The sequence below is a fragment of the Capsella rubella genome, unplaced genomic scaffold, assembly GCF_000375325.1.
Source record: "Capsella rubella cultivar Monte Gargano unplaced genomic scaffold, Caprub1_0 scaffold_5, whole genome shotgun sequence".
NCBI lineage: Eukaryota > Viridiplantae > Streptophyta > Magnoliopsida > Brassicales > Brassicaceae > Capsella > Capsella rubella.
The window spans coordinates 10,220,146-10,245,419 of record NW_006238919.1 but is presented as its reverse complement, the minus strand read 5'-3'; the positions used below and the strand labels follow the sequence as shown (position 1 = coordinate 10,245,419).

The 25,274-nt window shown below is 38.3% G+C and overlaps 6 protein-coding genes across 8 annotated transcripts; 3 read left to right on the top strand and 3 right to left on the bottom strand.

The window, feature by feature from the left end:
• The first annotated feature begins 1,633 nt into the window (after window positions 1–1,633).
• On the top strand, window positions 1,634–4,596 carry LOC17885437 (probable sucrose-phosphatase 3a). Its single transcript, XM_006292737.2, has 8 exons — window positions 1,634–1,758; window positions 1,860–2,165; window positions 2,675–2,776; window positions 2,875–3,069; window positions 3,150–3,440; window positions 3,555–3,741; window positions 4,041–4,087; window positions 4,176–4,596. Exons 1-8 carry the CDS (start codon window positions 1,699–1,701, stop codon window positions 4,263–4,265), a joined length of 1,278 nt encoding a protein of 425 aa, XP_006292799.1. The 5' UTR covers window positions 1,634–1,698; the 3' UTR covers window positions 4,266–4,596.
• A 200-nt stretch (window positions 4,597–4,796) lies between these two features.
• LOC17885555 (protein trichome birefringence-like 36) lies at window positions 4,797–6,737 on the top strand. The gene is made up of 5 exons (XM_006291235.2): window positions 4,797–5,210; window positions 5,463–5,634; window positions 5,714–5,895; window positions 6,050–6,199; window positions 6,311–6,737. Exons 1-5 carry the CDS (start codon window positions 4,852–4,854, stop codon window positions 6,636–6,638), a joined length of 1,191 nt encoding a protein of 396 aa, XP_006291297.2. The 5' UTR covers window positions 4,797–4,851; the 3' UTR covers window positions 6,639–6,737.
• A 219-nt stretch (window positions 6,738–6,956) lies between these two features.
• Window positions 6,957–10,251, top strand: LOC17885502 (diphosphomevalonate decarboxylase MVD2, peroxisomal). Of its 2 annotated transcripts, XM_006291140.2 has the most exons (10): window positions 6,957–6,973; window positions 7,074–7,342; window positions 7,564–7,762; window positions 8,300–8,363; window positions 8,580–8,724; window positions 9,081–9,167; window positions 9,244–9,401; window positions 9,484–9,532; window positions 9,652–9,776; window positions 9,879–10,251. In XM_006291140.2, exons 2-10 carry the CDS (start codon window positions 7,133–7,135, stop codon window positions 10,099–10,101), a joined length of 1,260 nt encoding a protein of 419 aa, XP_006291202.1. In that variant the 5' UTR covers window positions 6,957–6,973; window positions 7,074–7,132; the 3' UTR covers window positions 10,102–10,251. The 2 variants fall into 2 exon arrangements, with proteins under 2 accessions (XP_006291202.1, XP_023638685.1); XM_023782917.1 differs by lacking the exon at window positions 6,957–6,973 and having other exon boundaries at window positions 7,017–7,342.
• Window positions 10,252–10,313: 62 nt separating this feature from the next.
• Window positions 10,314–11,738, bottom strand: LOC17885210. Its single transcript, XM_006292210.2, has 3 exons — window positions 11,678–11,738; window positions 11,321–11,583; window positions 10,314–11,182 (listed from the first exon to the last, which is right to left on the bottom strand). Exons 1-3 carry the CDS (start codon window positions 11,685–11,687, stop codon window positions 10,403–10,405), a joined length of 1,053 nt encoding a protein of 350 aa, XP_006292272.1. The 5' UTR covers window positions 11,688–11,738; the 3' UTR covers window positions 10,314–10,402.
• Window positions 11,739–12,307: 569 nt separating this feature from the next.
• Window positions 12,308–19,107, bottom strand: LOC17885945 (SUPPRESSOR OF ABI3-5). 2 transcript variants are annotated; one of them, XM_023782094.1, is made up of 16 exons: window positions 18,948–19,107; window positions 18,398–18,518; window positions 18,163–18,203; window positions 17,266–17,980; window positions 17,104–17,175; window positions 16,922–17,014; window positions 16,748–16,827; window positions 16,460–16,613; window positions 15,864–15,948; window positions 15,646–15,737; window positions 15,487–15,555; window positions 14,746–14,925; window positions 14,395–14,587; window positions 12,985–13,806; window positions 12,711–12,898; window positions 12,308–12,633 (listed from the first exon to the last, which is right to left on the bottom strand). In XM_023782094.1, exons 2-16 carry the CDS (start codon window positions 18,443–18,445, stop codon window positions 12,445–12,447), a joined length of 3,021 nt encoding a protein of 1,006 aa, XP_023637862.1. In that variant the 5' UTR covers window positions 18,446–18,518; window positions 18,948–19,107; the 3' UTR covers window positions 12,308–12,444. The 2 variants fall into 2 exon arrangements, with proteins under 2 accessions (XP_023637862.1, XP_023637863.1); XM_023782095.1 differs by having other exon boundaries at window positions 16,460–16,610.
• Window positions 19,108–19,772: 665 nt separating this feature from the next.
• LOC17885120 (protein SCARECROW) lies at window positions 19,773–22,622 on the bottom strand. Its single transcript, XM_006290643.2, has 2 exons — window positions 20,494–22,622; window positions 19,773–20,377 (listed from the first exon to the last, which is right to left on the bottom strand). Exons 1-2 carry the CDS (start codon window positions 22,035–22,037, stop codon window positions 19,948–19,950), a joined length of 1,974 nt encoding a protein of 657 aa, XP_006290705.1. The 5' UTR covers window positions 22,038–22,622; the 3' UTR covers window positions 19,773–19,947.
• Between the last annotated feature and the right edge of the window lie 2,652 nt (window positions 22,623–25,274).

Below are 25,274 nucleotides of genomic sequence, written 5' to 3'. Positions count from 1 at the left end.
CCTCGTGCGCAATTACATGGGGGTAGCTTCCATGTTGACTACTCGAGACAAGTTTTTCTTGGAGTTGCCATACAATAACTAAATTGTATGCTGAGAGACGATACAAAAGATTTAATCTCACCACACCAAGACCTCAGTGTCCTAAGTTTAGCGTTTTTGTTTCAGCAATGCGAGGACAAGGATTACTTCACTGTTTTGTTTTCGATACGGGTTAGAAGGATACATTATTCCCTTTAGCAGGCCGGATCAGAGGTCAGGTCAGTCAAGTAAGCGAGTTTGTCAATCCCATAGCTAGGTTAGAATGATATAAATCAACATGCCCTTGTTCCCGCAGCTGTGGATTAGCTAGTGATAGGTTGAGAGTGCCTGTTGCTTTTATGAGAAAGAAGATGAGGACTAAAGGAAGGAGAGCAAGGCAAATGAACAAAGAGAAAGAAGTCAAAAGTGGCTAAAGTGTGGGAGTTACACTATCTAGAGTAGAAGGTTTCAATAAAAGAGCATTGTTGTGTCGTGACCAATGCATTGTTGTTTTAAAAACTTGATAATTTTTGAATAACAGTGGATTTTATATTAGTTTTACAAATCATTGATAGAATAACAAAGGATTGTAAATGATTTTAGATGATTTTACATAAATTCTGTTTTCAATAACAGAGAGTTTGAGTAGACATATTAAAATTATTTATTGAATAACAAGTGATTTTGAAAATATTTTAAAATCTTCTAAAATGTCAAATTCAATACACCCCCCTAAGAACAGTAACCTTGTAATGTTTTTCTTTATCGAATGAAATAACCTAAAGTTTACAACATTTCTCTCCTCATCTCATACTCTCCGCCGCAAAAGGTGCATTTCTCTATCTCTTCTCTATCTTCTTCAATTTCGGTTTAGGTCCAAACCTAACAGCTAGTCTCCCAATTTCCCTCATCGGCTAAGATGGCGCAAGTCTATGTTGTTTATTAGGCATAGACTTGTTCTTCTGGGTGTTTTTAGACATGGACTTGATTTTCTAGGCGCGTTTGGACATGGAGTTGCACTCATGTGTTGAGGTAATTTCCTCTAAATAAGCTTTGGACCTCCATTCTAATAAGTGCCACAAAATTCTTGGATTAGGTGATTCTTATTATGTTATTAAAAAGACAAGATAAGACATTTTCTAATGTGGTCTCAATGTTTACTTTTGACATCAAGTTTCCCATATTTTCTAGGAAAAATTAGTATAAGCTGGCAAATTAATGCGTGTAAGTGTGAAAAGACAAACACATATATGGATGTGTGGCACCACCACTCTACCAAAATTTATACTCTAATAAAGTAAAGATTAAAACGACGACCCACTGTTAGTATGGTCATATATGGGGGTCTCGTCAGGAATCAGGATCTGTCATCTTATCGTTCGTAATAAGACACCGCATTAAAGCTGTACCTTTTAATTGCATTAGTTGCGTTGACATGGTATATAAAAATTACGTGCGGAAACTTCTAAATACTAGTAAAAAGAATACAACTAAACTCTAACTAATATTGTAATAAAATATACTTAAATCACAACTATCGTTACCCCAAATATAAGAATGACTCGTCTTCCCATGGAAGTCTTTAGATAAAAACAAAGGAAAACAAAAGGTGGTTTATCCTTGAGCAAAGAGACAAAGGGAAAGAGAAGCAGAGGGAACACCTGCGTTTTGGAAGTTTTGATGGATAGATTTGACGGAACACCACGTCTCATACTTGTTGCTGATCTTGATTGCACATTGGTAAATTTCTAAATTCCTCGCATAGTCGCATACATATATATACATACACTTCTGATTTCAGAATCTTTTTCAAAATTCGACGAATCAAATCATCCTCGCAGGTGGATCACGATGACCCTTTAAACACCGACCTCCTTAGGTTCAATGCGCTTTGGGAAGCTCACTATCGCCATGACTCGTTGCTTGTTTACTGCACCGGGAGGTCTTTCAGCTCCTACTCGGGTCTACGAAAGAAGAAGCCTTTGTTGACGCCGGACATCGCCATAACTTCTGTTGGTTCTGAGATTGTTTACGGCAGTGGTGAATCCATGGTGAGGGATGATGTTTGGACTGCTCGTTTGGATGATAAATGGAACAGAGACATTGTTGTTGAGGAAACTTCTAAATTCCCTCAGCTTGAGCCTCAGGTTTGTTTTATTGTTCCACTTTTTGCATGGTGGTATGATTTAATTGAGAGATTTTTTTCTTTTTCTCAATCCAATGATTTGACTTGTTTCCTGAGATTTTGTTTATTATGTTTGTTTTGAGTTTATACTGGGCCATCTGGGTCTTGATGTTCTATTGATAATCTTGTTTCTTTCTGCGTTGACTAGGCTTACTGTTTAGATTTAGCATCTCTTAACAGGACAACGAGTGTAGTTTGTTGGTAAGGACCAATAGAGTACGTAGAAGCAAACATCTTCAAATTTTAATTACAAAGTTTGTAAAAGTCTTGTTTTTTAGGATATATAATATCGTCCAACGATTTCTAATGGTTGCTGGTTTGGATTAGAGACTATTTTTAGAAAATAACATCTATCTTGATGACAGTCAAGAGTTTTGATCTACCTGATCTGAATTGTTATGTCTTGTCTCCTGCTGAATCTGTAGCAATTTGGCCGTTTCTAAAGCACTTATATTATGTTGTCTGTTATAGCCAGACAAGAGCCAAGAACCGCACAAAGTGAGTTTTTTTGTGGAAAGAGAACACGCTATTGAAATAATGAAGGTTCTTCCAGGGCGATTAGAGGAGCGTGGGGTGAGATTTTTTTGTCTATCCCTCATGTGAGCTTCATAGCCATTCTTATCGTTAGATTGTTCCTTTTTTGGTGTTGATTACAGTAAATTTCCTTATAGGTGGATGTGAAGCTGGTTTATAGCAACGGCTATGCTTTCGATGTATTACCTAAAGGAGCTGGCAAACAAGGTTCTCTGACATATCTACTTGAAAAATTGGAGATTGAAGGAAAGCAACCTTCTAACACACTTGTTTGTGGTGACTCTGGAAATGATGCTGAGCTTTATAACGTTCCTCAAGTATATGGTGTAATGGTTAGTTCCCAACTGATTTTCTTAAGCTCGATTATATTTGACTGCACGCTCGTAATTGTGTTTCTATTTAACTGTTTAAGGTTAGCAATTCGCATGAAGAATTATTGCAATGGTATGAAGAAAATGCAAAGGACAACCCAAAAATATTTCATGCGTCCCAGAGATGTGGAGCTGGCATCATAGAAGCCATTCAGAGGTTTAATTTGGGACCAAGTGTCTCTCCAAGAGATGTTTTGGACACTGAAAATTTCCACGCGGAAAGTTTGAATCCTGTTCATGAGGTTGTTAAATTTTATCTCTTTTATGAGAGATGGCGATGTGGAGAGGTGGAGAAGTCTGACAAGTATTTGCAGTATTTGAAATTGCTCTCTGTAAGTATGGATTTTCAAGTGCCCAAATTGATGTATTTTGAAAAAGTTCTTGATTTCCTTGTGGCATATAAACTGATTTATTGACTTCGTTGTTATAATTTGCAATGTTTTCAGAGTCCACTTGGTGTTTTTGTTCATCCGTCTGGAGAGGAGAAACTGATTCATGAATGGATAGATGAGATGGGGAAGTTACATGGGGATGGGAAGGAAAAGCAGTTTCGAATTTGGTTGGATAAAGTTACATCTTCTCAAATCAGTTCAGATACATGGCTTGCAAGATTTGACAAGCATGAGTCATCTGGTAAGAAATCTAGTTTCAAATACATAGATCAATCTTTTAAACTAGAATGTTTTATACAGTTATCTTGTTTGTCTTACTAATCACCATTGTCATATTATATGCACCTTCTTCTTTTTACTGTGTTTATTTTTGCTTCATAGCTGTACTTATGACTTCTCTGAGTCAGGAAATGATTTAGCAGGAACTATGATCACCTAAACTCAACTTGACTTGTGTATTACAAACTCACGTTAACTGTTAACGTTTACTTCCCTGTTGTAATATTATGCTCTTATTTGTTGTGGGTTGTATATATGCAGAGGGAAAAGTACGGTCTTGCTCAACAAAAGTCTTACTAAGTTATCAGGTAAACCTTGATTCGTGTCCTTTAAAAGTTCAAACGATTTGGTTGATTAAGTAATATTCATAATCTGATAATGGGTTAAAATGGAAAGGGGGAAAAGGAAAAGCTGACGTGGATGCACATCCACCAATCATGGTCAGATGATTCATGTTCAGATGATCAAGAAAAATGGATTTTCTAGAAGGATAATCTGAACCATGACTGACGTATTAAGTTGACTCCTTGTTTGGGACAGAAGCTAACCAAAGAGCATAGTGTTTGCTTTGTGCTGTGTTGTTTGAAACGTTCTAGTGATAATAAGAAAGACTGGGTCCTGAGTTTGGTCTGGTTCAGGACTTTCTGTGGCAGGGATAGTTTTGGGTCTCTACAACAAAACCCTACACTTTGCTTCATCTATAGGATACCTCTTGGTGTTGTAACTATAGAATTTGTGTTTCATTTTCTATACTTTTTGGTTTACATATATGGATTGTTTTATGCAATTTCTATAATAAGTTTGACTTAAACCCATATACACAAAACTTGGTTGAGTTCTAGAACAGTTCTATATCGGTTAGATTAAACACTCCACACTCACAAATCCCGCCTTGGATACTGCAATCTATAGAAAAAGAAAAAGGATATGATGGAGAGAAGAGGAGACGCAAGTCACGGGACATGATTTCAAGCACAAGTCTCTAATTACGAATTAGTAATTACCACCACTTTCCGTAATTAACGCCCCTTTTTCACTTTATCCACTTTTTGTGTTTGCCTATCTTCTTTATATGATTACTTTCTCCAAGCACACACTGCTCAGTTTCCTGGTCCAAATGGTTACCTCAAACACTCGAGTCTTGTTCCTTTGTCTATGTCTCATACTCAGCAAAGAAGCATTGTCTCAGATTAATGAGCTATGGCTAGTCGACGACGATGATCCAGTCAACGCGTTGCAGACTAGGCGCGAGAGAAGAGAGGAGAGGTGCGATTACTCGGTGGGGAAATGGACGTATGACGAAACGTATCCGCTTTATGACTCGAGCAGTTGTCCATATATGAGTTCTGCACTAAGCTGCCAGAGAAATGGAAGGCCTGACTCTAATTACCAGAAATGGAGATGGATGCCCAAGGGCTGCTCACTTCCAAGGCACCCACCACACTCCTCTTTTTCTACTTATTCTTACTTCTTTTAAGTGGAATAGACAGAGTAGAGATCAGTTTAATTTGAACAAGCAAGACTGCAAGAGCTGTTATTAAAGATACAGTTTGTAGTAAATATATATATACTTCTAATAAGTGTAAAATTAAAGATCTAGGCTCTAGGTGTTTTACTACCTAGTTTGATTTTAACTTTGATTTTTAAGCAAAGCTAATATGTATTTCCATGATGGGGTTTAAGGTTTGACGCATTGAAGTTCCTTGGGAAAATGAGAGGAAAAAGAATAATGTTGGTTGGAGATTCAATAATGAGAAACCAGTGGGAATCTCTTGTCTGCTTAGTACAGTCTGTGATTCCAACTCATCGTAAGAAGCTTACTTACAATGGTCCTACAATGTCTTTCCGTTCTCTGGTGACAATCATTATCTCTTTTAACATAAATCTCCTTTTGGATCACGTATTCATTTACTAACAAGTTTTGGTAACTACAGGATTTTGAGACATCAATTGAGTTCTGTTGGGCTCCTCTGCTTGTGGAACTCAAGAGAGGAGCTGACCGTAAAAGGGTGTTACATTTGGACTCAATCGAAGACAACGCTAGATATTGGCGCGGTGTCGATGCTCTTGTATTCGACTCCGCTCACTGGTGGACTCACTCTCAGAAATGGAGTTCGTAAGCCATCATAGAAACCGCTCACAGCTTTCCTTATACAATCTTCATAGAATTTAAACTCAAAAATTCGTTTGGCAATGAGTGAATTTAAACTTATTTTAGGTCTCAGATTGGTATTCCTAATAGTAACACTCAAGTTATTGATACATTTTAGGTGGGACTATTACAAGGATGGGAACAGGCTCTTCAAAGTTATGAACCCAATGGTTGCTTATGAGAGAGGACTTACCACATGGGCTAAATGGGTTGAGATTAATCTTGATCCATCCAAAACCAAAGTCATTTTCCGCACCCTCTCACCAAGGTTCTTCTCGTACACTCTCTTCATAACATCATCATCATCATATATATATATATATATACAAAATGCACACCACTAAAGGCAAAGATGACCATGCACATAATTTATTGGCAGAGAGAGTGGTCAAATGTGCTACAACCAGAGAAATCCCTTGCCTTCTTTATCTTCATCGAGAAAACCACACATGCCTCAACAGTCGAGAGTCTTGAACAAAGTGCTTAGCACAATGAAATATCGGGTATATTTGCACGATATCACAACCATGTCAGCATATAGAAGAGATGGACATCCTTCAGTGTTCAAGAGAGCAATGCACGAGGAAGAGAAGCACCATCATATATCCGGACCTTCATCAGACTGCAGTCACTGGTGCTTGCCTGGCGTCCCAGACATTTGGAATGAGATGCTTTCTTCAATTATCCTAACCACCAATGTTGTATGAGCTTATATAGCTCTATATAAGTCTGTTTTAGTCATGAACCATATGGTGTTATCCTGTATGAATCAGTTGGTTTATTACATATCCTTCTTTTTTTTTTAATTCACAAATAACCCAATATCAAAGACAAGACAACTCAAGGCCTATAATTATGGTGTTTTTTGGGTTTAACTACTACCTAACTCCATTTTTATTCTAATTAAAAACTTTATAGGTTAAGATTTGGTGACAAAAATGGCAAAAATTATACAATTTGATACAAGAGTCGAAGTTAGTGAAGGAGTAATACTCATTTCTTGGTGGTTGTTGTTGATATGACTCCAAATTTTTTGCATAAAGTAATACTTTAATTTTGTCACGTTTCGTCGCAATCTCTTTTCGAATCCTCCGTCGCTTTTTTATTCCCTTGGATTTGTAACAACTCTTTTGAAGCTTCAGATCTCTTTTTTGGGCACGGAGAGCTCTCAGTACGCTTTGACCTTAGCATTGGTGTTCTCATGGCGTCGGAGAAATGGGTGTTCATGGTGACGGCGCAAACTCCGACGAACATCGCTGTTATTAAGTATTGGGGAAAGAGAGATGAGGTTCGGATTCTCCCCGTTAACGATAGCATCAGCGTCACACTTGATCCCGATCACCTCTGCACGGTCACCACTGTTGCCGTTAGTCCAGCTTTTGATCGGGATCGCATGTGGCTCAATGGCAAGGTACTCGCTTCATTTCTTGTAGCTCAGATTCTATTTGTCTATGGATAAGCAGCACGAAGCTTATACACATCAGTATTATAGATTTGAGAATTTTCAGTTCTGAGTGAGCTTTTTCGGTAACTTTGAAATCAAATTAGACAAGTCCTGATGTTTTTTGCCAGGCAAGAGTTCACGGTTGGGTTCACCAGCTTTCTCGTTGTTGTTGTTTCATGTTAGTATAGGAGATTTCTCTTTCTGGAAGTAGGTACCAGAATTGTTTGAGGGAGATTCGGAGTCGAGCGGGTGATGTTGACGACAAGGAGAAAGGAATCAAGATAGGGAAGAAAGATTGGGAGAAACTGCATCTGCATATTGCTTCTCATAACAACTTCCCTACTGCTGCTGGCTTAGCATCTTCAGCAGCTGGATTTGCTTGTCTAGGTCTCCTACCTTTTTCTATCTGTTTCCTTGTTGGTTGCTTTAACTTGAAAGATAGAAAAAGCAAATGATGTTTGACATCTTTCTGTCCTATATTGCGGGAACCACATGGTATTTTCATTCTACAGATATCATTTTAAGGTCGGCTAGATAGTGACGATATAAATATGCAGTTGCCTTTTGTTTGTTGTATAGAGGAACTAGATCATATCTCTCATAGGTTCTTGATTAGTATAGATTCTCTAGTGAATACTATAGCTTGTCCTTTCCTAGTATGTAACACATCAATAGCAGAACAGAGAAAAAAGAATTGAGGTTCTTGCAGATTTTTGTCTCTCTATCCCTCATCCCCTATATCTTTGCGCCTATATTTTTATAGTCTACCATATCACATAATAGTCCAACTTTCATGCTAAATTTTAAGTCGATTTTACTCTTTCGTCTTTCCTGTCATGAAAATGAAATTATATTACATTCTCAAAATTGATCACGAGCTCGAAATTGGCTTGTAGTTTATGTCAAATTACTCTTTTCCTACAGTTTTTTCTCTTGCAAAGTTGATGAATGTAGATGAAGATGCAAGCCATCTTTCTGCGATAGCCAGGTAGTCTAAATTTATATTCCTCATGTATTGTTTATTTACAGGCCAAAACTTGATCAGTTTATGTGATGATCTTTGCTAATGCAATATATTTAAAAGTTAAAGTTCTCCATGTTGTTTATTATTGAATAACATGAACTCTGACATTCCTGTAGAAATTAAGTTGTACTCGTATAGCATGAACTCTGACATTCCTATATGGTTTATTATTGAATGTAGGCAAGGTTCAGGAAGTGCTTGCCGTAGTTTATTTGGTGGATTTGTCAAGTGGGAAATGGGAAGCAAAGATGATGGAAGTGACAGTGTTGCAGTTCAACTGGCAGATGAGAAGCATTGGGATGATCTGGTTATCATCATTGCTGTGGTATGAATCTTATAATCTTTTTTTTTCTCAAACGACTTTTAGACTTGGTCACAGAATTACTCTGATTCTCCCATTTTCAAGTTAACCATTTGTTTCATATTCTCTCGAAATATTACTTTAAATGATTGAGATATATAAAGAGGTATTTCCATGCCACAATATCGGGTTACTCTATTTGAACATTATAGCCGATTGTGGTTTCATACAGGCAGCCTCTTCTACATTAACTCATGAATTAAGACAAGTTCGAATGATCAATAGTCTGTGAATTTCTAGTGCTTACTTATATTTTCGTCCATAGCCTGTCTTCTTAGTTTATATGCTTTGTAAGTCTTTTGAGCTTATGCAACACCCAGGTGAGTTCACAGCAGAAGGAAACAAGTAGTACCTCAGGAATGCGTGAAAGTGTTGGGACGAGTTTGCTTTTACAGCATAGGGCAAAAGTACGTTCTCTTAATGTTTTATGAAAATCTGTATTACCTCTTATACCTCATATTCTGTCTATTCTTTTATATGTAGAAAGTAGTGCCAAAACGGATTCTCCAAATGGAGGAAGCTATAAAAAATCGAGATTTTGCATCCTTTACACAATTGACATGTACTGACAGTAATCAGTTTCATGCGGTTTGTCTGGATACATCTCCACCCATATTCTACATGAATGACACCTCCCACAGGTATTTCTCTATTCTGACAGATATATGCTGCTTCATTTAGCAATCAAAACCTTCTTTATTAAACTTTTATTTGCTTTTCCAGAATAATTAGTTTAGTTGAAAAGTGGAACCGTTCTGAAGGGACACCACAGGTATAGTGCTACTAAGTACTAAGTGTCTTGCTCAACCTTAACAAATCTTAATTGAAAAACAATTTTGTGTTTTTCAAATGTGTAAACAACTGTTAACTCAAAAACTAAACTCTGGACAGGTTGCCTACACATTTGATGCTGGCCCAAATGCTGTACTAATTGCACGTAACAGAAAGGTTGCAGTTCAATTGCTGCAGGGACTTCTGTACTATTTCCCCCCAAAGTCAGACACTGATTTGAAGAGGTGAGAGATAGAAACTGTGTGATCCGTTAACTGTGTTTTTCTATGAGTTTAAGATAACTAAAAAAACCTGTTTGTAATGAATTTGATTTCTTTGTTTACCAGTTATGTAGTGGGCGATAATTCGATTCTAAAAGAAGCAGGATTAGATGAAGCAAGTGGTGTCGAGAATCTGCAACCTCCACCGGAAATTAAAGACAACATTGGAACTCAGGATCAAAAAGGGGAAGTCAGTTATTTTATCTGCACTAGACCTGGAAAAGGTCCCATCGTGATTCACGACCAAACTCAAGCCCTTCTCGATCCTGAAACCGGCCTTCCTAAGTGAGCATTTTCTCTGCTTCAAACTAATATTATGACAAGCATCTTATAACTGCAAGTTTAAGAAACGAAATTTGTGGCACAATAGGTGCACTTACGTTGTTATCTACTGCTAGCTTTCTTATTTCCAAATAAATAAAGTCATTGGTTTGTTTCACCAGAGTTAATCTTTTTACTACGCTGCAACAGATAAAAATGCAAAAATGAAAAGAAATTTTATACACAATACTAGATGAACAAAGGGGTGGAACAAAATGTACAGCTTTTTTTGTGTGAGTCTAAACAATGTCAAACCGCATGAAATGAATTTAAGATGATTGAGGAATAGGCAAGAGTTCTTTTAAGACAGTTTCCGCCATCCCATCCGCCATCGGAAAAATATGACCAGCACCTGGAATCTCATGATACTTGATCCAGCTTAATTTCTGTGCAATGATCCTTTGTAGTTGTATCGGTACAAGCCGATCATCATCCCCTTGCCACATGTGTATCGAACCTTCACCCTTTGGGAACGGATTGTCGATCTTCATCGGATCAAAACTCCATTTCCCAAATCCAACAATCAGGTCTCGGTCTAGTGATTCGTGTGTCCCTTGTTGCGTCGTTTGGTTCTTGTAAGGCACCCTTGCGGCGAGTTTGGGCAGTAATGAAAGATCTTGGGGAGAGAATATCTTGGGGCTTGATTCCATCACAGCTGTTGTTGCGAATAGCTTTTGAGTGTTCCACCAATAGAGTAGCCATGGAGTGTGATGAGTAACGAGCATCGCAAACCTTTCGGTTTTAGATTGCTTGTTCCATAGCTCCCATGTCAAACTATCTGGGAAACTTGGCCACCATGAGTTGGTTACAGGACAAAGCAATGTCGCTCCAGCGAGCCTGTGAGGAATGTACTTGAGAACACCCCAAACACCTTGACCTCCCATTGAGTATCCAACCACATAAAATTTGGAACCAAGTTGTAATTGGTCAGCGAGTTGTTCAACGTCATGAGCTAAAGTCTTTTCATTGCGACTCGAGTGAGGATCGCTCTCTCCATAACCAGGCCGATCGTATGACACCACATAGATACCGTTCTTCTCTAGAAAACCCTGAAAAAACATTGAATGCAATTACTCTATTTAGGTCCCTCGACTGATTTCAAACGCCCAATGTAAATGCAGACAAACAATTTGAGTATCTAAGCAAAAAAAAATATATAGTAAAAGAGGATGAAAACGAATCATTACAGGGCGAACACGGGTGGCGATAACAGCATCGCGCCTAAATGTGGAGAAAGCGTGGATATAGATGATCTTGAAAGTGGCATTTTGTCTACTAACTCCATGTTCTTCGTAGGCCAGATAGCGGCCATCGCTTAGACGGATCCTAGGGGCGGTAATAGGTGGGCCACCGGGTGTTCCGCATCTCTTAGGAGGTGGTGGTGTAATGGAAACATAAGCCCATGCCCCTAATCCAATCAGAACTATTAACACTGCTCCTGTTATTAACACTGTCAAAAAAAAATCAAATCAATAAATCAGTCATCACATTTCCCTCATCCCTTTTCCAAACTTACGATTTCCTCCAATCAATCAAAAACTCACATTTCTTCATGTTTAAAAGAAAAGCCTTGATAAAAGTTGGCACCACCAACTTATTTTGAAATAAATTGGTATAAAGTTTTTAAGCGTGATTTAGATACATAATGTGTATATATATAGGGTTCCGGTAAAACTAAATTAACAGAGGAAAGCCAAAGATTCGTGTCTCACGTTATGATAACGTAAATCACGGTGGATTCAGTGAAAGATCTTTGGAGGCATTTATCCGGAAATAGCCGACAACAACAAAACCCCACAGCCATTCCAACAAACTTATTAACCAATCTGTTTTAGGAAAAGCCAATGTCAACTCGAGATTAACTACTTTTCTAACATGTATATTATTGCCGTAACCTTTTTTTACTGACGATTATGAACATATCTAATGTCTTAAGATGAAATTTAGCTACTGCTGAACCACAAGAATGAAATACTTAATGAAAATTTTCCGAACTAACTCTTGTATACTCTTATAAATGACTTTTGCATATTTTCTATTTTCCAGCAAACTATTTTAAATTTTGTTAAAAGCTTTGAAGGCATTTCAGTTATTTTCGTAAGCATACACTACCCTTTAGTCTCCACGTCCGTGTGACGAGTTTCGATGGGTCAACTCAAGCAGTACAAGTGCCATGGTGCTTAATCTGTCTCTTTTCATTCATAATTCAACAAAACACTTAACCAACGTATTCAAAATTACTTTCACAGTTTAAACAAACAACCTGACCGATACAATTATTCCAACTCACTCACTTCACACCCACAAACAGTCAATTATTGTCAGACATATCGCGAAACCTTGCAAGTGCTTTCTTTTGGAGAAGAGTTCTGTAAGTGTCACCAGGCTGAACCTCAAACTCGGCATCAACTTTCTTCTGCTGACTTCCAAGTCCTGCTCTCCTATCAACACCTTGGGCTTGCACCGGTTCTTTCATTCCACTCCCATCTTTCCCCAAACCCTAACCATATACCCCAACAATCACCATTAACATATATAATGTTATCTATATCAAAAAAACTGGTTTTTGTAAGTTACCGATCCTTCGTGCCACCCCATGTTCCTCAGCATTCTGTTTCCCACGTTACTCTCGTCTATGGCTCTCTCTTCTGTAATTACATCGAAACTATTGACTTCCGTGGTTGTTGTAATCCCACGTCCACCCACACCAGGAGGAAAAGGTGTTGGATCCAATGAACCTTTTCTCAACCCCATTATATCCTCATCTTCATTCAAACACACAATTTTTCCAATTATGTTACTATATTTTTAGAAAAGTCTACCAAGGAAGAGAGAAATCAAGGGGGCTTACTTGAATCAATAACATCATTTCCACTCAAAGTTGATGAACCGTATAAGTTTCTTCTTTCTGCAGCTCGGTCTCTGTATGATGTCTGAGGCTGTTCTCTGTGAGTAGGCACTGCATTCGGCGTTTCAGAGAACCTTCTCCTCCCACTCCCAGAAACAGAAACCGGCACAGAAACTGAAGGTATAACTGGGGGCACTTGTACACTAGCTGAAGATACTCCACTTTGACTTCCTCCAAAAGAACCTCTCAGCACCCCCATTAAAGTTCCTGCTGTTGTAGTACTGCTCGAGCTTTCTGTAGTTGTCAGTGCGGAAACTCCATGATTGGAAGTACTTCTCTCCTTTGCAATATTTACATCAGATTTCAGCTTGCCCTTGGATTGTCCAGCAGAGAAAGACGACCTTGCTTCAGCGGGAACTGTAGGTAGATTGTCCCCAAGCGAGGGTGAAGGACGTTGTATCTGAGTTTCATGGCTCCGCTGCTTCCACATTGTTAAAACGTTACTCATTTTTTTCTTGTTAGCCAGTATGCTACTCTTTGATGCAAGTTTTATCTCCTTCACTCTCTCTTTCTCTCTCTTCTCTGATGCAATTGCTGCTGCTGCCGCCGCCTGAACCGCATCTGGTAAGGACAAAGCCTTTTCTACATTAGGGGTAGTAGCCGCCGAAATAATTACTTTTTTTTTACTGGATTTCTCCATCTTGGCAGATTCTGGTTGATTTTCAGTTAATTTACTCTCATTATTCTGATCAGGACAAGGAACATATTGTTGTGTTTGCTGGTCATACGAGTACCAAAGCCCACTACTGCTGTCATAATAAAGACCTGCATATTTAGAAGCACACGATTAATTAAAAAGTACTACCTTCTTCTCACACTGGCGAAATTAAGTTGTTCACCAAGTAGAGAGGGCTACTGAATACCAGAGCCATTAAGACATTTCATCCTTAAGCTCTATCAGATGCGAATTTTCAAGGCATATATATATAAGAGGCCCTCTTTACTCAGTAATACATAAAATTCAGAAGTAACAAACATCCATGAAAAGTCATACAGCAGCCATAATCAACTATAACAGACAATAGTTGCCAATCTCTACAGCCATACTTTAAAGTCTAATTAAGGCATAAAGCTTCTATTTCTCCATAATGCTAGTTTGGTGCATACAAAGTATAAGAACTTCACTGTCATTAAAAAAGAATATCAACCCTGATATTGATTGAACAAACCAAAGGTAAAGACTTATATTTGCTAAGATACTATCTCTGAATGAACACATCTAGGTAAGGCACTTTCAAATGTCTAACAAGACACTCTCAAACAATACAAGTTTTGCAAATGCCAATTAGAGCTACAATTACCCAACCATACAGCCATTTCAAACAGATAAAGAAATATTAAGTAAGTGCAAACCTGAATTTCCATCATAGTAGTACCCAGAAGCAGCATCATAGTAATAACCAGATGCTTCATCCCACACATAGCCAGACTGTGGAGCGGGAGCCCCTTTCTGGGATTCAGTTTCTCCAACGCCCTGGGCCTGCTCTTCGGTGGTTTGTTTCTCATTAGGATTGTATTCCTTTGGAGCCCATCCAACACCGTCATACTATAATAACAAAAACGAGTGGCAGTGCAAATTGAGCAGAAAACTCAAAAGAAAACCTTCAAGTAAAGCTACTGGATGCTACTAAAAAAGTTAATTAATGATCAATGTTTAACCGGCCAATACAATCAAGGGAAACCGGATGAAAACAATCTAAGTACCTGCTGAGAAAATGCTGCTGCTTCAATTGCAGCAGCAGCGAGGTTGCTTGAGTGAGAGGGTGCTGCTATACCAGTTCCAGAACCATGCACACTCTTTGCATATGCAACTCTAAGGATTTTACCATTCTTTTCAAAAGCTGTTCCGTTTGTTGCTTCAAGTGCCTTGGTAGCATCCTCAACCTACACAAACATAATCGGGTTGTTCTGTTTAATTTGGTAGGTGGATTAAAAACTACTCAAAGACCTAAATTACCTGGGGAAATAAGTATTTGGACATACCAAAGCAATTCTATAAAATCTGATCACCTTGTATATATTAAACTAATAAGAGAATCTGCGACCACGGAAATAATCTACTATTCGTCTACGTGGGCTTCAATATCCATGCAAGAAGTGGTTGTTGATAATAAAGATATCACGAAAAAGGAAATTGTTGAACAATCCCATCTCCTATTGTTGCAAAGACTACCAACAACACTAGCAAATTACATTTACTAAAGAGTTTGTTCCTGACACATAGAACATGAAAAAAGGTATAGATATATATATATATATATATACAGGTGCTACTGATCATTCTATAGACTGGGTTTCTAATTCCTATAACATCTAGTAACTTCTTGATCAAAAGGTACACTTGCAATTAAATTTATCAGTAAGGGTAACGATAAGCAGAAAAGAGATCTGACGATTAAAACAGAGGCTATTAAGTACAACGATGACATAGCTTTGAGATCCTACCGAACAAAAATGAACAAATGCAAATCCTCGTGAAACATGTGTGAATTTGTCTCTCACAAGACGAAGATCCTACACAATGGTCGGAACAAAAATACCAGGTCAACTGACATAAAAATACATATCTTATTAAATAACATATCCAAACGGGTTTTTGTCAACCTTGATAGGAGCATGTTTCGAAAATTCATACCGAATCATTTCCTCATCAGCATCTTCATCCAACCCACGTACAACTAAGACATGTGTTGGACCTGGAAAAGAAGAATACTTCTAGGTATAAATGGCATGTATAAAAGTGTAAAAAAACTATAACCTTGTACACTTTCAACTGCCTTCTAACCCAACAAGGAAACTAGAACATCTTTAAAACAATGAACCTGTCTCCGAAATTCGTTTTCCTGATGCTGAGTTTGCCAAACCTACATCTGCTGCAGGAGAATCCTTGGTCTTGGGTTCATTACACTGCATAAGGAGAAAGAGACCATGAATAGTTTCAACTTGTAACTGATCCTATGACTTTTTGAGTGTTCTACCATAATTCAAGAGACATACAGCTGCACTGCAAACAGGGCAATAGAACAAGTGACCACCATATTAAGCTGTTAATAAACACTTAACAGAGTTTAAACTGTATCTACTATCTACTGCAAAAAAACTATTGAAAATGCAACCAAATACATTCTTAGTATGTCACCAACGTGTTTACATAAATGTTCAATACCATTACTACCGAAAAATGTATGTCACCCTAGTCCCAATCAAAGTGTCCACTGAGAAAACATACTTGTCATAATACAGATTTATCCTGAGGGTTTTATCAATTCTATCTATTTTAGTATTGTCATCACCAACTCACAATGAGCAGTTATTCCTGCAATATAATATATGCAATTTCATCTGTTGTTTAAAGATGGGTTTCTACTCTAGTCCTGACTATGAATGTACAAAACTATCTTTCGAAGAATGTGCCAACCTGAAAGCAAGAGGTTCGCCGCGCAAAATTGATACAGCCACAGATTGTACACATCCAATCTGTGGGAACCATCATGCTTCGATTTCCACCATAATTGCGTCTAGAAGCATGTTCCTGCCTTCGGGACACACCACCCCTGCCAGTAGGTTGGCTGCTGCAACACACCAAAAGTCAATGCAAGAATGCTATACAGTTAACGGAGAGTCTGATATTAAAAAGGTCAAGGAACTTTTATTTTAATGTAATGAATCTATGATTCCTCCAGAAAGTCCAGGTACAAGAAAAGACCTGTAATGGAATATTAGCTTCCTTCCATCCAAAACTATACCATCATGCTCAATTCTGTCCATCATGGTGCGTGCGGCGTCCTGCTCAGACAAACATACATAGTTGCACACATTGGGTTGAATATATTCCAAGAAAGAGCCCCAAAAAATTAACAGCTTAGTTGAAAGAAATTACCACCGTGGGGAAATCAACAAACGCAAATCCACGAGAAAGCCCAGAATTTTGCTCCCGAATCAGACGAACATGATGCAATGGACCCCATTCAGCCTAGTCATGCATAAGGGAATGATGAAGTCATGCAAAAAAATTGTTCAACACTGAGAATATACAGACTCAGAAAATGAAGAAGAGATTACCAGAATCTGGTATAGATCTTCTTCTGTTGATTTCATTGAAAGACCCTTCACAACAACAGTGGCGGATGGGGTCTAGCAAAAACCATAAAAATATAGGAACGGTTTTTTTAAATGTCTTCACAACAAAATAATTTAAACCAGGGATGGGAAAATATTATATACAGCAGAAAAATGATCCTGGTCATGTCTATCTTCGTATTCTCTTCGCCTCTCACTTTCATGCCAGTGATCGCTTTCGTAGCTGTCCTCCCGGTAACTCCGCCCATGGCTACGACCTCTAGGAGATCTTGATCTAGAGAACTCACGACGTCCGGTAGATCGAGATCGTGATTTCTCATATCTCTTATGAGGACTCTCATCTCTTTCACGGCTGAAACATCTTTTGTCCCACTCTCTATCACGTGAGTCCCATTCTCTATCTCGTGAGTCCTGTTCTCTATCCTGCGGATCCCGGCTCTTTCGATTGCCATCTCTAACACTGCCCCGATCATAATCAGAATCATAACTCCGGCGAGCATAATCATAACCTTTTTCACGACTATCTTCTCTGTTATGATGGTAATTTCTAGATCTATAGTTATAATCACTACCAGAATAGTCATCGCGGCCATCATACCGTGACGACCTTTCGTGTTCATGATCACGGTAGTATCCATTACCACTCGCAACTTCATCATCGTGATAATAATCGGCAGCATAATTTGAGTCGTTGTAAGGCTTTTCTTGCCTGCGAAGTTCACGAGGATAATTTTCTTCGTAGTGTCGCCTTCTAGATTGAGGCAACCCACCCAGAGAATTCTGTCCAGATGGATAATTGTAGACATCATCCCTCACCAACCTCTCATCAGGATATCCCTCATCATATGATACGCCAAACCTGTACAAGAAGTGTAGTATAGGAGGAACATAAAATACATAAAACTGAATTATCATGAATATTTAGGCACAAGTAACCAAACCAAATAAGTACATGAAATGCTAGTTAGTGATAGTAGCAGAAATCAATATACGAGATTTCTCCCATGAGAACTAAAAAAAGTACATCAATATAGCACTCACCGATTATTTGGATCATGCTCAGTACCATAACCCTCCGGACCCTGTGAATTGAAGAGAATAAGCTATGTCAGCAACAAACATCATGACTGATATTACGTTAGCCAAATCCCATCCACATCCTCACTCTCCACGTCTATCACTCCACGGATGAGGGCCGTAAAAAATTGACATTCACAACATCCCTAAAAATTTCTTGTCTATCATCCCATATATGTAAGGAGAAAACCACAATTACACTGTTATTATCCCATTCTTGCTGACGACCATATCGACCAGGATCCATTTCTGGCCACTGCACCGAGCAAATCTTTGATGGTCGGAGAGAGTATACAAAAATTAATGTTTAAAGCCCTTCCCTGAAATACACACATAAACAGACAGGTATCGTTATATAATCAAGAACTCCCACGACTGATCACAGATTCACAATCCCCTTTCAAAATTGGATCATTAACCACAAAACAGATTATTACAATAAATCCAAGGCAAAAGTATTTGGGTGAAGATACATTTGAAGAACAGCATTGGCTAGGAAGTAGCAAAAGCTGGATAAGAATGCTTATAACAATACAGATCATTCTACATTTAACTAACAATCTCAGGCTCTAGTATTTGGCCACCCATACTTTGCTAATCAACTGGAAAACCAGATACAGATACGGCCATGGAACAACAGCAATGGCTTAATCTAAACTCCCTATAATGAGTCTTAAACGCTGCAAAGTGACATACAAACAAATCGAACTACCCACATCCACGGAAATAGATTAAACAGATGAGCATACCACGCTTAACCCCGATGAACTGAAAGCGGCAAGACGACTCCGGACCACAAGACACCAGTGAATAGAAAGATGGCGCTGAGCTGTGATAACAGCGGAACAAAGACTTGGAATAAGAAATCTATAGATATACAGAACGCAAAATCAGGGAGCCGAGAACCATAGGTGAGAGAGACAAGCCTGAAACCGATGACAAATTTGATACGCAACGATTGATAGCGATGAAGCAGCCGTATAAATCGAGCACTACCGTGAGAGACAACTCAAGAGAAGAAAATTGAAAATTGGATGGAGAAAAAAATATTGAAAAAAAAAAAAAACACAAGCGACCGATCAATTTCGAGAGAGACGAGTTCAGAGAGCTTTGCGGTGGACTTGGCCGAATCGAACTTAACCAGATTAGGGTTTCGCGTTGTAGAAGATGATGAGATGAAAGGGCGTGCAAATTACAAAAATAGAGTTATTTATGGAAATCTATGCATTCTTAATTATACTGGATTAAAAATTATTTATTATATCTTAAAACGTTTTTTCACTTTTAAGGTACATCATTAACATTTCTACCAAAAAAAAGGGTACGTAAATTAACATATTTTTTTGTTCTACGGTACGTAATTAAGTAATTAACATTTAAATTGCGAATTATACCTTTTTATTTCCTGAAATAAAACTGCCCTACAAACTTTGGTATGTTAGTTAAAAATCCGAATACTCCACTGGTACAGTCTCTACTTTAACACACGAGTGTAGACACAACATATACATGTGTTCATTTTTATGTTTGATGCATTGTTGTCATTTGCTTTCTTCCTCATCAACTAGTTCAAATATTCAAAGATCAACTTCTATGTATTCCACCAGTGAGGTAACCAATACAGAGTGCGAGTGAGACAACAACTTACGAATCCTCTCTTTTTGATACATAACTCAAAAAAAAAAAAAAAAAAAGTAAACCCAGGTAAAATCTATTTATGGGACATTGTTTGTGACAAAGAGAGAAAAATTAAGAACGAGGCGTCCAAGCTGAAGCAGTAAGTAAGGAGAGATCTTTCCATCCAAGCTTAAGCGTACCATTATCATCAACCAAAGTGTAACCATCCGAAGGAAACATTCCCAACAGAAGTGTCGCTTGCGTAGCTGCATTGCCAGCTAAAGATATACCTTTGAACCCACATTGTTGCATTTTCTCCCTCCAGCTCTCGAACTTCACTTCTCCGCTCCTCGACGGTCCTCCCACGGCCAATACATTCCGTATCTCTTTCGATAACAGCTGCTGCTCCACCACATGTCTCTCTTCACTCTCTTCCCCGTAGCTTGCTCCCAACGAATCAAACAATGCAGAGTAGTAATGTATTGCCTCCACAAATCTTCCTAAGAAGGAACCAGCGTGGCTCAGGTCTTGTTCCACTACTGTCACAACTTTAGGAGCTAATCTGTTTATTCCCAATCATAAACAATAAAAAAAGCCACTTTTTAGAACATCCCCCTCCAATAATCTAAACAATATTTATATAGTCAAAGAGTGAGTGAAAAGGTAGTGTTTTATTACCTTTGGAGTAACCAGAGGGTGTGTGCATCAGAGCCAGTAACATCATAAAGAGAATGTTGAAGCCAGTGAACAGCAACAGCTTCTCTTTTCCTCACATTAAGTCTCTCAGTGTCCAAGTTCCCAACTTTCTCAGCTAAAGGGCAGAACTCAAAAGGCAAGCCAAGCTTATCGGCGAAATCTGAAAGACGTTTCCCAGTAGCCTGAAGAGCTTCCATGGAAGTACCAAGTCCCGTGAGACGCACGTGAGGAGGTCCTCCGGGTCTAGAAGCCAGAATGTGGAATAAACCAGGCCATTGAAGTCCCTGCATGATGTCTAAATCAATGATGTGTACACTATCTTCTTTCTCAAACGCTTCTTGAATCGCCTGATTCGCTGTAAAGTGTGAGAATTTCACTAAAGGGCTTATCCCATTAAACACCTGAAACGCAGAGACCATCTTCAAGCTATGCGTTTGAGGCATCCACCGGGAAGGCAAAGCCGCGTAAATCCCGAGACACGAGTTGAGTAGTCTCGCTGACATAGCTTCCGAGAAGTAAGCAGCTACTCTCTGCGCCGAGGTTCCGTAAGGAGTTGATAATTGAGAGATCTCGAGAAGAAGCTTGTTTGCTTCTTCGAGATTGTCCGCAGAGACAGCTTCTGCGCACTGTAGCAGCAATGTGAGAAGGTGTAAACCTTCTTCATCTTGCTTCTGTCTCTTAATCTCTTCTTTCCTCTCTCTCAACGCCTCCGCCGTGTTCGTGACGGTGGCCGGGGTGGTGGTCGCCGTCTCTGGTTGTGGCGGTGCATCAGTGGAAGAATTTTCTCTTTCTTGTTGCTGAATCGGAGGTGGAGTTGGAGGCTTATGTTGTTGTTGTTGCTGTTGTTGATGTTGCTGCTGCTGCTGTTGTTGTTGTTGCTGCTGAGTTACAGGAGGAGAAGGGTTGTTTGAGATCTGATAGAGAGGTTCAAAAGATTGAGGAGAAGGGTCGGAGGAGGAGGAAGGATCAAGAAGCATGAGAGATCGGAGTCTGTATTCAAGAAGAGCTCCTAAATTTGGGTTACAAGGGAAGATAATGTCTCTAACGTTTTGGATAAGTTGAGGAATTGAGACTGAAGTAGAGGAGTGGATAAGGTCTCGGATAATGGCGTCAACCCAGACCGTAGGTGAAGCAGAAGAAGATGAAGAGTCTTGTTCCATTGACTGTACGGACATAGCATTCCGACCACGGTCCGAAGGGAAAACCGGAAGACCGGAGAAGCCACAGACAGAGAGTGGTGGGTTTGGCTGGGAAGCAACAGAGGTCGCCGCCGTAAGAGACGGAGGTTGTTGTGGAGAAACAGAATTGTAGTTGGGGTCGAGGAGGTGAGAGGCACGGCGAGGAGGGCGAGAGGAGGGGTTGTAGTCAGGATTAGAAGACATCTCGGAGGCTAATCGTTTTCTCACCATAACTAGAGGAGGAGGAGGAGGAGCGGTACGGTTGTTGCTACTACTACTACCGGAAGAAGTGGGTCGCAAGGGACTAAGAGGAGGTTGAGCACCGTTGAAATCGCCGGAATCCGCCATGGAGATGGAGGGGTTGGTCGTGGGATTGCATGGTTATAAATAGGGAGAAGAAATTTTAAAAAAATAAAAAAAGGCAAAATCCAAAGTCGAAAATTTCCAAACAGAAGATAGAAAAGGTAGTAGCTTTTTTGATTATCTATGGGGATTCTTAATTTACTTCGTCTTCCTCACGATCTCCGATGAGAAAAGCAAAGAAAAAAGGAAGTTAGTTTTTTTTTTTAGGGTGAGAATTTGGAACTAAGTGGGTTGGAGATGAATCCCGGGAAAAGGGGTATTGAGTTGAGGTGGACGAGGAGGACAGTGAGGAGAAGTGAAGGGCCTGGCCGTATGTAACTCGTCTTCCACCTTTCGAATTATTGTGAATGTCGCTTCGTACATTTAATGACTCTTTCTATCTCTATTCATGTTAACTCTTCTCTCTCTCTCTCTCTCTTCAGCTCTCTCTGTCTCTGTCTCTGTCTTTTATTTTATTGGGTGAGGAGGGGTTAATTCATTGAGAGAGAGAGAGAGTTGGAAAATTATAATTAAAATTGGGAAGAGATTAGGTGCGTGATCGGAAATGTTCGTCGTTGCGTGTTTGACGTCTTGCTTTTGCCGATCCATCTCTCGTTTTCTACTCGGCCTCTCTCTCTCTCAAACTAACCACAAGAAGATAACATTTTGTTTGCTATATAAATAATAGAGCTGAATTTCGTGGAACTGGTTGGCGATATCTATATACTTTATTACTATTAATATTAAACGAAAATTATATCTTATATACATGTAACGGAATATTCGCATTATGTGGAAGTAATTTTCTTGTTAGCAATACAACAAAACAATTGCAGTGGAGTAAGTATGGGAACCCAATAAATTTCAATACACAAATGAAGGGGATGACCAACCAATGAGGTTCCACGGTTCGTCCTCCTTGTCCCGTAAGAAATTAGTGTCCACAGGAATCGTATCTCTAAGCCGTTTCTTTCTACCAAGCGGACTAGTGTTCGAAACCGACCACTAGTAAAACATTTAAATGCAGATATATACGAAATCCGTAAAAAGAATCACAATTCGTCTTTTAAATACTGATACTTAAACTTTTATAAACTAATACTAAACTAAACACACCTGACTTATACATTATGTAGAAATTAGAATCCGGTTTCATACCTTCAAAGTTGATTTCTTCGATAAGCACATATATATATATATATATATAGTTGTTTTTTATAAGAGGAAAAGAAGAGATCCAAAGAGATGAGGATGCAAATGAAAGCAGATGGAAAAGACATTATTGAGGTCTGAAAAATAGAGCCTTTCCACTTTGATAAATGCATCATATTTGTATGGTAAAACCGTAAAAGTATGAAAGTAAAACTTTCGGATTATTCGTTCGTTAAGTGAAATGTAATGGGTTTCAATAGAGTTACATGACTTTGGATTCATCATAAACCAAGTTATTGTATTTGGAGTCGGTTGCATTGCAGCACCACTAGTAATGTAGGTTTGGTATGAGATGGCCAGATGGGGATGAAGAAAAATCTAGCCGTACCCAATCGAAAGACTTTTTTATGCTTACTAAGATAGTAAGATGGGGGCAGTGGTGGACAATTCTATTATAGCGGAACTTGCTATTTGGTGCTAAAATTAGAAAGAGGGTTTTCCTTAAACAGTCCTAATAGAAAGAGATGAGAAGAGTATATATTGTATTTAGAGGAAATAGAGAGATTTGAAAATAAAAACGAAGAAAAAAAGCCAAGTCATAAGTAGTATAAAAAAAAGAAAGAAAAAGAAAAGGCATTTTACATAAGAGGAATTGGACAAGACATAGAACTAAAACAGTAAATAACAAAGACGAAAAAGAAAGAAAAGGAAATAGAGAGAGAGAGCACATGTATTGATGAGAGGGCCATACATTACACACACAAAACTGTCAAACCCCAGTTCCCAATACAAAATCTGAAACTAGTGTTTGACATTTTGCTTTCATCTGCTTCCTCTTCTTTTCCCTTTTGTCCTTTTTTTAACCTTTTTTTTAATTTCTTTTTTTTTAAAACACTAACTATAGTAGTATAATATATTATTAATATATAACAAAAGGTTTTGGACCTGTTTGACTGACAATTTTTAGACTTTTGTACGTCAAACACTAGCCCCCATGGCCACATTATAATAATAGCATGGGCAGTGAACCCTAGACGACGACGAAACCATCCTCCACGCTCTTTTCTCTTACCTTTTTTTTTTTTTTTTTTTTGTCGTCTGAAATTTTATTAATCCTTGTGGTGGAATCAAAGGTGAAATACAACGCCCAAAAGAGGGAAACATAAGCCGGCGGACGATGAATATGTCCCCAGAGTCATTAAGCCCTATGAAAGAGAGTCTAAAGATAAAAAGATACAAAACAGAAAATTTGCAACCTAAACGAAAGGTTGATTGTCTTTCTCCTATCTACACAAAACACAAACACACGGCTCAATATTAAAGCATCTCAGCGTAAAAAGCTGATTGTCTTTCTCCAAGTTCATATCCTAAAATGTCTTTTCTACCCTTTTCTACTGTGTAATTAGGCCAATTGCCTAATTTGGTGGTTCCTCTTTATACTAATAGAGTAATACAACCGTATTTGTCCATGATCATTCTTGAGAAGTCTTTACAAACATCATTGTATTTTTATACCAGAGAAAAAAAAATTTGTTATATGTATTCTCTTTATATTTATTTAAATGATATTAAAAAACAAGAGGATCTCTTTACACTTGTATAAATTATTTCTATGTTTTTCTTTTTTAATGAATATAAAAGTTACTCAGACCAAAATTCCTTTTACATGATATTCACTTTTTTACAAAAAAATGTTTTAAAGAGAAAACCAAAAACATAGATTATGAAAGAAAGTTAAGCTCTTGATTTAAACCTTAAAGTAACAAAAAGATTTTCTCAGGATTGGGAGCTCAAAACAACATTAAAGATAATCTTAATTCTTAAGTGTAAGAATTACACTAGATTTAAGATTTTACCAATAATGTTGGTCTTGAGAAGACATTATGTAATATGTTTTTAGCAATTAGCATATAAATATAATTATAACATTTACATAGCCCAAAGAAGTTCCAATCTCAAGTCCTAGACCAAATGCAAAAAAGCCCCTTGTTGGCAAAACGCTAATATCGAGTTGCTACATTGAATAAGAGTTACCATTTTAAGGCCCATTACGGCCCACGAAAATGTTTCTGATAAACAGCTTCTCTTCTC

Bases quoted from the DNA above. Each gene is read 5' to 3' on its own strand.
- LOC17885437 (XM_006292737.2), top strand. From the start codon at position 1,699: ATGGATAGATTTGACGGAACACCACGTCTCATACTTGTTGCTGATCTT. The intron at 2,777-2,874 runs GTGAGATTTTTT...ATTTCCTTATAG, and splicing joins GGCGATTAGAGGAGCGTGGG to GTGGATGTGAAGCTGGTTTA. The intron at 3,742-4,040 runs GTAAGAAATCTA...GTATATATGCAG, and splicing joins TGACAAGCATGAGTCATCTG to AGGGAAAAGTACGGTCTTGC.
- LOC17885555 (XM_006291235.2), top strand. From the start codon at position 4,852: ATGATTACTTTCTCCAAGCACACACTGCTCAGTTTCCTGGTCCAAATG. The intron at 5,635-5,713 runs GTGACAATCATT...TGGTAACTACAG, and splicing joins CAATGTCTTTCCGTTCTCTG to GATTTTGAGACATCAATTGA. The intron at 6,200-6,310 runs GTTCTTCTCGTA...ATTTATTGGCAG, and splicing joins TTCCGCACCCTCTCACCAAG to AGAGAGTGGTCAAATGTGCT.
- LOC17885502 (XM_006291140.2), top strand. From the start codon at position 7,133: ATGGCGTCGGAGAAATGGGTGTTCATGGTGACGGCGCAAACTCCGACG. The intron at 7,343-7,563 runs GTACTCGCTTCA...ATGTTAGTATAG, and splicing joins GCATGTGGCTCAATGGCAAG to GAGATTTCTCTTTCTGGAAG. The intron at 8,725-9,080 runs GTATGAATCTTA...TGCAACACCCAG, and splicing joins TGGTTATCATCATTGCTGTG to GTGAGTTCACAGCAGAAGGA.
- LOC17885210 (XM_006292210.2), bottom strand. The intron at 11,183-11,320 runs GTAATGATTCGT...ATGTTTTTTCAG, and splicing joins TCGCCACCCGTGTTCGCCCT to GGTTTTCTAGAGAAGAACGG.
- LOC17885945 (XM_023782094.1), bottom strand. From the start codon at position 18,445: ATGGATCCTGGTCGATATGGTCGTCAGCAAGAATGGGATAATAACAGT. The intron at 14,926-15,486 runs GTAGGATCTCAA...ATGTTTGTGTAG, and splicing joins CATTTGTTCATTTTTGTTCG to GTTGAGGATGCTACCAAGGC. The intron at 14,588-14,745 runs GTACTTAGATTG...TTGTTATTATAG, and splicing joins CAGCAGCATTTTCTCAGCAG to TATGACGGTGTTGGATGGGC.
- LOC17885120 (XM_006290643.2), bottom strand. From the start codon at position 22,037: ATGGCGGATTCCGGCGATTTCAACGGTGCTCAACCTCCTCTTAGTCCC. The intron at 20,378-20,493 runs GTAATAAAACAC...GGGAATAAACAG, and splicing joins ACCCTCTGGTTACTCCAAAG to ATTAGCTCCTAAAGTTGTGA.